We start from the raw sequence: 10673 nt of genomic DNA, 5'->3' as shown, positions 1-10673 counted from the left end.
GTCCGTTCGGCCAGCTTCTTACTGCGTACGGACGGAGTTGGCGATCCGTATGGAAGGCGGGGTTTTGCACGCACGGTCCTGGCCGCATATTCGGCTCCGGCCACACCGATCAGAATAAGGGCCATTGTTAGGTGTATTGGCTCACCCTGATGTGCAAAAATATGACACATGGACCAATTTGACACCCCCATTTCTAATACATTTTATTTTCTGATTGCTCTTTTTAATACATTTCCCAGAGTTCTTTTGATATCCTCAGTTCTAAGGCAATATATAACCGGGCTGGCAAAGTGTGGTGCAAATGTGTACAGGCAAATCAACAACACATTGACATCAGCATTTGGTATGAATTGGATCTGATTATAGGTGTAAACGAAGAGTCGAGGGCCGAAGTGCAATCCAATGACGAGCCAATGTGTTGTACAGGTGTAAAGTGCCTTCTGCCAATTGTGAGGGTGGGCCGACAAACGGATCCTTAAAATGATGATGACGTATGAGAAGACAATAAATGACAAAGGGCAGAGATGTACAATCATGGCGATAATAAACCCTTTCCTCCTGGCTGCCGTAGTATCTGTGCAAGACAGGACGGCCACAGGCGTGAGGGAGCAGAAACAGTTCTTGATCCTGTTTGGGCCGCAGTAGGGCAGCCAAAGGCCCAAAGCAGTAATGCTAAATCCAATAGCTGCTGCAATGAGCCAGAAAACGATACAGAGAAAGGCCACCACTCTGTTGCTGATGATAGAGTGATATCTAAGAGGCTTACATATGGCAACGTAACGGTCAATAGCCATTAACATCATTAAGAAAGAATCAAGAGATCCCAAGTAGTGCACGAAGAACATCTGGATGAAGCAGAAAGAGAAAGACAACGATCCATCTCCGAACCAATACTTAGCTATTATTTTTGGCAAGGTTAGGGTGTCAAAGAGCAAGTCGGAAAGGGCTAGGTTTCCAATGATGACATACATGGGCTGGTGAAGATGTTCCTTCAAGAAAATCAGAGCGACCACAATACCATTGGCAAAGAGAGAGATATTGTACAGCAGGAAGATGGTGGCTGCGACCAGAGAGTAGAACTTCTCTGGGAGGCCTGGAAATCCAACGAGGAAGAAGTCCAAGACATATGTCTCATTCTGGTTGGCCATTGGGTCAAGCAAGCATAGGAAAGAACCTGCAATAGAGAAGTGGTGTTTATATAATCAGTTATAATGCAGCCACCGTTAGTAGCTACAAAATTGAAGACCACAGAACGAGATAATAAAAGGGGTCCTCAAGTCTTTGCGGTCGGGAACAGCAACAAAATTACATTGAGTGGATGTTAACCAACACACAATGGAAACTGTCCAGTAGATATCAGGTTCTCTGGGTGCAATTTATTCAAACAACCACAGGGATAAAGGAAGACACTTCTTGGGTTATTGCTGGTTTTAGAGGCCACAAACAAAACAGATGGAAACTATTGTTAATATACTCAGTTGACAAAGTTTATAAATATGTACAGTAGGAGCAAGTTTCATCTTTGCTCCTTTGGCCATGGCTAGCCATGGCTAGCCATGGATATTCTATTGTTCTCAGCGGCAATACGTATTGTATTGCCGCTGAGAACAATAGAATAGCCATGGCTAGCCATGGCTAGCCATGGTCAAAGGAGCAAAGATGAAACTTGCTCCTACTGTATACACAGTACCAAGATGCAAGACAAGCTTTTAAGGGAAGGTTTTGTCTTGTCTGATGACATGTAAATCTGGGGCTGGAGTGAAGTGGAAGGGATTGTTGGTAGAATGAGGATCATAGAAACTGAAGTGATCTGAGTAACCAAAAATGAGAGGTAATGTGGTTTAGAACACTGGAGGTTGACTGAAACTTAGCTTGGGATTGGTTGGAACCGAAGGAGAGGTTTGTAATCGCCCAGCACCAAAGGACAGGTTTGGAAACAGCTACTGTAGATCAAAAAGAAGTGTTTGGAATTGGCTTGAACCAATAGTGACCCTCGTTAGTCGAGGAGATACCACTGGAAGTTTACAGGCAGACAGCCAATGCTAGTAAACACTAATGGTGATAACCAATGTTAGTACTAATGATGAGAAGCGTTGATGGCATGTATTGTATGTTATAGTATGTTATGTTCCGACTGGACAGAGGGGTGGTCCTTTTCTTCAATTTCCTGGAACATCACATAAATTTACCATTGCATCACCAGCTTTTTAAGGTGTTCTCCAAAAAAGTTTTTATTTGACGCCATTTGGTCTGGTAATTCCTAAAGATACCTTTATGGGAGTTCTCCATGCACGGTTTCAGTAAATTGGATTATGCCTGATCCTACCTAGGGTGACCCGTTTAAAGATACCTCCATCTATATTGCTGTGAGTGGAGGTACAACGTTCGTGTGATTTTAAAGATACCGTTATAAGAGTGTGTTATGGTATACATCTATTTACCATCTAGGGTGAAGGGAATTCCGCCATCTATAAGAAGCTGCCCTTAACACCACTATTTTGAGGCCACAATGAAGTGAAAATCACAGACACCTCTTTGCTGGAGTTACATCCAATACCAAAGGGGAATTAATTCACCATCATACATTTGTGTAGCGCTATTGTATGTTCAGACTTATTCCCCCAGGGACCCGGACAGGGTTTACCAGCCACAGTGTACGGCCAGGGTAGCAGGACCTTACATATAAAGTGTCCCCCGGCTGTGGCATTACACCGCTGGCTGTTGGAGCCCATTGCTGGTTATAAAAAATATGGGGGACCCCTACTCACATAACCAGGACCGGTCCAAGAGCCCGGTGCTGGTTTCTGATATATAAGAGAGGCATTTGATAAAAGACTGATGGTAATACAGATATTTACATATAGCATTCTGGGGTAGATTTATTAAACGTCGATCAGGGGAATATGCGCTATCCCCGTGCGTTAAAGCAGGGGATAGCGCTTCCCCTGATCTATCACACCCGCCGAGCGTTTACTCTAACGCCGGCGGTGTGGGGCAGGAGGCATAGCGCAGGGGCGATATTTTGCACTGCGCCCCTGCCTCCTGCCAGATTTATGAACGGTCAGCATCGCTGACCGTTCCGCCGCCTGCAGCTGTCGACTTCGCCCAGCTGCAGGCGGCGATGCCCTATACCTAACAGCAGGGACAGCTCTGTCCCTGCTGCTGGCGCTGCCGCTGAGCTGGAGATCCCGCGCATGCGCAGTCAGCCGGCCGGGGGGGGGGGGAAGGAGACGGCGCATCAGTATTAACTGATGCGCATCAGTATTAACTAATGCGCTGTCTCCAGGAGGGACATCGCCGGAGGGGGGAGTTAGCACTCCCGCAGTCCGGCGGCAAGATCTTAATAGATCTTGTCGGTGTCCCCTCCTGCTTCGCCTCGCTAATGAGGCGAAGCAGGAACTGTTATAGCGGCGCGATAGGCGCCGCTATAATAAATCTACCCCTCTGTTACCAGTGTGTAATCCAGCATCCTGCTACCAGTGTGTAATCTGCTACCAGTGTGTAATCTGGCATCCTGCTGCCAGTGTGTAATCCAGCATCCTTCTACCAGTGTGTAATATGCTACCATTGTGTAATCTGCTACCACTGTGTAATCTGCTACCAGTGTGTAATCTGGCATCCTGCTGCCAGTGTGTAATCCAGCATCCTTCTACCAGTGTGTAATATGCTACCAGTGTGTAATATGCTATCAGTGTGTAATCCAGCATCCTGCTACCAGTGTGTAATCTGCTACCAGTGTGTAATCCAGCATCCTGCTACCAGTGTGTAATCTGCTACCAGTGTGTAATCTATCATCCTGCTACCAATGTGTAATCTGCTACCAGTGTGTAATCCGGCATCCTGCTACCAGTGTGTAATCTGCTACCAGTGTGTAATCTATCATCCTGCTACCAATGTGTAATCTGCTACCAGTGTGTAATCCGGCATCCTGCTACCAATGTGTAATCTGCTACCAGTGTGTAATCCGGCATCCTGCTACCAGTGTGTAATCTGCTACCAGTGTGTAATATGCTACCAGTGTGTAATCCGGCATCCTGCTACCAGTGTGTAATCTGCTACCAGTGTGTAATATGCTACCAGTGTGTAATCCGACATCCTGCTACCAGTGTGTAATCCAACATCCTGCTACCAATGTGTAATCCGGCATCCTGCTACCAGTGTGTAATCTGCTACCAGTGTGTAATATGCTTCCAGTGTGTAATCCGACATCCTGCTACCAGTGTGTAATCCAGCATCCTGCTACCAGTGTGTAATCCAGCATCCTGCTGACAGTGTGTAATCTGGCATCCTGCTACCAGTGTGTAATCCAGCATCCTGCCACCAGTGTGTAATCTGGCATCCTGCTACCAGTGTGTAATCCAGCATCCTGCTACCAGTGTGTAATTTGGCATCCTGCTACCAGTGTGTAATTTGGCATCCTGCTATCAGTGTGTAATCCGGCATCCTGCTATCAGTGTGTAATCCGGCATCCTGCTATCAGTGTGTAATTTGGCATCCTGCTACCAGTGTGTAATCCAGCATCCTGCTACCAGTGTGTAATTTGGCATCCTGCTACCAGTGTGTAATTTGGCATCCTGCTATCAGTGTGTAATCCAGCATCCTGCTACCAGTGTGTAATTTGGCATCCTGCTACCAGTGTGTAATTTGGCATCCTGCTACCAGTGTGTAATCCGGCATCCTGCTACCAGTGTGTAATCTGCTACCAGTGTGTAATTTGGCATCCTGCTATCAGTGTGTAATCCAGCATCCTGCTACCAGTGTGTAATTTGGCATCCTGCTATCAGTGTGTAATTTGGCATCCTGCTACCAGTGTGTAATCCAGCATCCTGCTACCAGTGTGTAATTTGGCATCCTGCTACCAGTGTGTAATTTGGCATCCTGCTATCAGTGTGTAATCCGGCATCCTGCTACCAGTGTGTAATTTGGCATCCTGCTACCAATGTGTAATCTGCTACCAGTGTGTAATCCGGCATCCTGCTACCAATGTGTAATCTGCTACCAGTGTGTAATCCGGCATCCTGCTACCAGTGTGTAATCTGCTACCAGTGTGTAATATGCTACCAGTGTGTAATCCGGCATCCTGCTACCAGTGTGTAATCTGCTACCAGTGTGTAATATGCTACCAGTGTGTAATCCGACATCCTGCTACCAGTGTGTAATCCAACATCCTGCTACCAATGTGTAATCCGGCATCCTGCTACCAGTGTGTAATCTGCTACCAGTGTGTAATATGCTTCCAGTGTGTAATCCGACATCCTGCTACCAGTGTGTAATCCAGCATCCTGCTACCAGTGTGTAATCCAGCATCCTGCTGACAGTGTGTAATCTGGCATCCTGCTACCAGTGTGTAATCCAGCATCCTGCCACCAGTGTGTAATCTGGCATCCTGCTACCAGTGTGTAATCCAGCATCCTGCTACCAGTGTGTAATTTGGCATCCTGCTACCAGTGTGTAATTTGGCATCCTGCTATCAGTGTGTAATCCGGCATCCTGCTATCAGTGTGTAATCCGGCATCCTGCTATCAGTGTGTAATTTGGCATCCTGCTACCAGTGTGTAATCCAGCATCCTGCTACCAGTGTGTAATTTGGCATCCTGCTACCAGTGTGTAATTTGGCATCCTGCTATCAGTGTGTAATCCAGCATCCTGCTACCAGTGTGTAATTTGGCATCCTGCTACCAGTGTGTAATTTGGCATCCTGCTACCAGTGTGTAATCCGGCATCCTGCTACCAGTGTGTAATCTGCTACCAGTGTGTAATTTGGCATCCTGCTATCAGTGTGTAATCCAGCATCCTGCTACCAGTGTGTAATTTGGCATCCTGCTATCAGTGTGTAATTTGGCATCCTGCTACCAGTGTGTAATCCAGCATCCTGCTACCAGTGTGTAATTTGGCATCCTGCTACCAGTGTGTAATTTGGCATCCTGCTATCAGTGTGTAATCCGGCATCCTGCTACCAGTGTGTAATTTGGCATCCTGCTACCAGTGTGTAATCCAGCATCCTGCTACCAGTGTGTAATTTGGCATCCTGCTACCAGTGTGTAATTTGGCATCCTGCTATCAGTGTGTAATCCAGCATCCTGCTACCAGTGTGTAATTTGGCATCCTGCTACCAGTGTGTAATTTGGCATCCTGCTACCAGTGTGTAATCCGGCACCTGCTACCAGTGTGTAATCCGGCATCCTGCTACCAGTGTGTAATCCGGCATCCTGCTACCAGTGTGTAATCCGGCACCTGCTACCAGTGTGTAATCCAGCATCCTGCTACCAGTGTGTAATCCAGCATCCTGCTACCAGTGTGTAATCCGGCATCCTGCTACCAGTGTGTAATCCGGCATCCTGCTACCAGTGTGTAATCCGGCATCCTGCTACCAGTGTGTAATCCGGCAACCTGCTACCAGTGTGTAATCCGGCACCTGCTACCAGTGTGTAATCCGGCATCCTGCTACCAGTGTGTAATCCGTCACCTGCTACCAGTGTGTAATCCGGCACCTGCTACCAGTGTGTAATCCGGCACCTGCTACCAGTGTGTAATCCGGCACCTGCTACCAGTGTGTAATCCGGCACCTGCTACCAGTGTGTAATCCGGCACCTGCTACCAGTGTGTAATCCGGCATCCTGCTACCAGTGTGTAATCCGGCACCTGCTACCAGTGTGTAATCCGGCATCCTGCTACCAGTGTGTAATCCGTCACCTGCTACCAGTGTGTAATCCGGCACCTGCTACCAGTATGTAATCCGGCATCCTGCTACCAGTGTGTAATTTGGCATCCTGCTACCAGTGTGTAATCCGGCATCCTGTTACCAGTGTGTAATCCGGCATCCTGCTACCAGTGTGTAATCCAGCATCCTGCTACCAGTGTGTAATCCGGCATCCTGCTACCAGTGTGTAATCCGGCACCTGCTACCAGTGTGTAATCCGGCACCTGCTACCAGTGTGTAATCCGTCACCTGCTACCAGTGTGTAATCCGGCACCTGCTACCAGTGTGTAATCCGGCACCTGCTACCAGTGTGTAATCCGGCACCTGCTACCAGTGTGTAATCCGGCACCTGCTACCAGTGTGTAATCCGGCATCCTGCTACCAGTGTGTAATCCGGCATCCTGCTACCAGTGTGTAATTTGGCATCCTGCTACCAGTGTGTAATCCGGCATCCTGCTACCAGTGTGTAATCCGGCACCTGCTACCAGTGTGTAATCCGTCACCTGCTACCAGTGTGTAATCCGGCATCCTGCTACCAGTGTGTAATCCGGCATCCTGCTACCAGTGTGTAATCCGGCACCTGCTACCAGTGTGTAATCCGTCACCTGCTACCAGTGTGTAATCCGGCATCCTGCTACCAGTGTGTAATCCGGCATCCTGCTACCAGTGTGTAATCCGGCATCCTGCTACCAGTGTGTAATCCGGCATCCTGCTACCAGTGTGTAATCCGGCATCCTGCTACCAGTGTGTAATCCGGCATCCTGCTACCAGTGTGTAATCCGGCATCCTGCTACCAGTGTGTAATCCGGCATCCTGCTACCAGTGTGTAATCCGGCATCCTGCTACCAGTGTGTAATCCGGCACCTGCTACCAGTGTGTAATCCGGCATCTCCTGGTATGAGAACTGGGCGCCTGCTCGTGTTTGCATAGGGATGCCCAGCGTTTTCCTGAGCGCACCCAGCAGTTTTGTGGGTAAGCCCAGGCAACACATTCGAACGCCTCCTGCCCGCCGCCATCATGCCCCCTGGTGTGAGCACAAGTCTCCGAAGGTGCCCGCACAGAAGCCCTGCAAATGCGCATAAACAAATATATGCAGTGCTTCAACATCTGTCCACTGTGCGAAAACGAAGGGAACCGAACCAATTAGAATCAGGCCCTTGGTACGCTCTTTTATACCTTAGGTGCAGTCTACTACCTCCTATTGTATACAAATGTATATTATACACCGTGGGCCTTATTCTAGTACACGCTTTCTGACAAAATCCTTCTTAGATGGACAAAACCATGTGCACTGCAGGTGGGGCAGATGTAACTAGTGCAGAGAGAGTTAGATTTGGGTGGGGTTTTACTTCAAAGTGAGATCTATATTGCAGTGTAAAAATAAAGCAGCCAGTATTTACCCTGCACAGAAACAAAGTCACTCACCCAAATCTAATTCTCTCTGCACATTTTACATCTGCCCCCCTGCAGTGCACATGGTTCTGTCCATCTAAGAAGGATTTTGTCAGAAAGAGTGAACTAGAATAAGGCCCCATATGTTTAGGGTTACCAGTCCGGGCAGAGGCGGAAGTAGTGAGTTGTGGGCCCAGGTGCACATATATGCTCCCCCCCCCGTACTCAAAATAGGAAAAGTATGCCAAAAATGTAGGGCATAGCTTTGTGGGAAAGTGGTGTGGACACATGATAGTTTCAAAGTACTGTAGTGTCCGTGATTCATATTACACCACATAGTAGCGCCACTTGTAACCATTGCTCTAGGCAGAGCCCCTGATACCCCTTTCAGATAGAATTTTTCACCTGGATTATTGCCAGATCGAGGTGCGATTTGAAAGCGTGAATAACCAGGTCGACCAACCCAGGTTTTAAGAAGGGTTAAAACAGGGTCGCCCAGTGTATAATGAGTGACAGGGGTTTAGTGTGAAAGGGTAGGACCCAGGATCAAAATATGGGGTCCAACCGGAGCCCCTTAGACACACTGTGCCAGAATTACACACAACCTAATGCCCATTACACATTGTCATACACTGTAATGCCAATTACATGTTGTCACACACTGCAGTACCCATTACACATTATGCCACATACTGTAGTGCCCATTACACATTATGCCACACACCGTAATGCCAATTACATATTGTTGCACACCGTAATGCCCATTACAGTACCACACACTGTAGTGCCCATTACACAATGCAGCACACCGTAATGTCCATTACATATTACGACACATACCATAATGCCCATTACACATTATGCCACACACGTAATGTTCATTACATATTATGCTTCCAGTAATGCTCTTTACACATAATTCACCCAGTCGTGCCCCTTTAAAGAATGTCCACATTAGTGCCCATTACTAAATTCCCATATTAGTGACATATAAATGGGGAGGAGAGAACTCACCGCCTATGTGATGTGCGCTCAGCTCCTATGCTGCTGAGCAGCTCATACCATTGCCGACAGACATTTGAAATATGGCGCAGGCTAGTGAACCAATTAGAGCTTGAAGTCCGGCAATCAATCACTAACTGTGGCTGCCAGTCCATGAACTCTGATAGGCTGGTGGGCAGGTGCCATATTTCAATTGTTCTGTCAGTGCTGGTTTGAGCCCCTCAGCAGCCAAGGAGCTGAGCACACACCACCCAGACTCATGGGCAGCGAGTGGCCATGCGCTGCTCCCCCAGGACCCTGCATCTAGGATGTCCATGTCTTACCACATGCACCCCATACCCCCAACATACCCTATTCCCCCTATCTCCTTCAAATACCCCATATATTGTTATCCTCAACACATCCCACACTTCAGTTTCTGTTCCCCAACATATACCCCCATAACCCTCTATCCTGGCCACACACACCCTATTCCCCCCAGCACATAATCCTACTATCTACTCCCATTACACACCCTACACTGACTGTTCCCACTTCCCAACGTACTCATAATTCCAACCCCCTCCCCCTCCCATTCCACATGACATCTGTGGCCTCTGAGACTTACCAACACATCGGGAACTCTTGGAGCCGGGCAGGATGGAGTTAGTTGCAGTGTGGGCGGCTGGCTGGTCTCCGGCTCCTTCCTACAGCCTGCGTGCCAGCCACTCAGCGCAGGCTGCCCTATCACAGCTGAGGTCAGAACATAAGATAGCCGTCGCAGCCGCACTGATTCTGTAGCGCCGGCGGCTGTGATGGCTGGGAGAGCAATGCCGTGGATCGGATCCACAGCAGAGATATGATCCGCAAACCTCCTCCCGGTGCACAAACAATATCAATTCAACGCTCCCCCCCCTCCCGCAAGTTTCGCAGGCCCCCGCACCCACGCCGGTCACTGGTAGCGCGCCCCATGAAATGGCTTGGGTCCCGGTGCACTGCACCGTCTGCACCACCAGTAGTTCCGCCCCTGAGTCCGGGATTACTCTGGACAGTCTGGTAATTAGGCTTGGTGTCCGGGAACTGGATACAACTGGAGACAGGAGGTGGGAGACATGCACCACTGCCGGGAAAGAGCCAGCAAGACCCTGACGAGCAAATCCACGCTGTGGCTATTTAAAATATCGCACCTGCCTACTCATGATCCGCCTGCCAATTGGGAGCTGCGGCTCCTGATTGGCTGCTGGACTGCGAGCAGGGCAGGCGCTATATTTGAAATAGCTCCACGGACCTGCTCTGGCATCTTATACAGCGGCACCACCAGGCTGCACAACAATGCAATCTCCTCTGCCCGGCTCCAGCTGCCTTCCTTCTGCTGTCTGTCATTAAAATCCCCCCTTGGCAATGAGCATTTGCAGTCCCCTTGGCAGGACAGGCAGTTGGGGGAGCCAGGGATCACCACTACTTTGCCCAGGACTTACTGTTCGGCTGCACATTGTTGCACATACAGTATTGGAGGTGGGTGCTGACATCATCGGGGGAAATTTACTAAGGTAAAATCATATAAATAATTTGTACAGCAGAATACAATTTTTTTTATGCA

The 10673-nt window shown here is 48.6% G+C and overlaps 1 protein-coding gene across 1 annotated transcript; it reads right to left on the bottom strand.

The window, feature by feature from the left end:
- Nucleotides 1-203: 203 nt before the first annotated feature.
- Nucleotides 204-1148, bottom strand: LOC146058620 (olfactory receptor 2AG2-like). The gene has a single exon (XM_083170894.1). The coding sequence runs from the start codon at nt 1146-1148 to the stop codon at nt 204-206; it is 945 nt and encodes a 314-aa protein (XP_083027020.1).
- Nucleotides 1149-10673: the final 9525 nt, after the last annotated feature.

This window comes from Crinia signifera, chromosome 2 (assembly GCF_055691185.1).
Source record: "Crinia signifera chromosome 2, ASM5569118v1, whole genome shotgun sequence".
NCBI classification, from domain to species: Eukaryota; Metazoa; Chordata; class Amphibia; order Anura; family Myobatrachidae; genus Crinia; species Crinia signifera.
The sequence above is the reverse complement of the archived record's forward strand: the minus strand, read 5'-3'. Positions and strand labels throughout refer to the sequence as shown.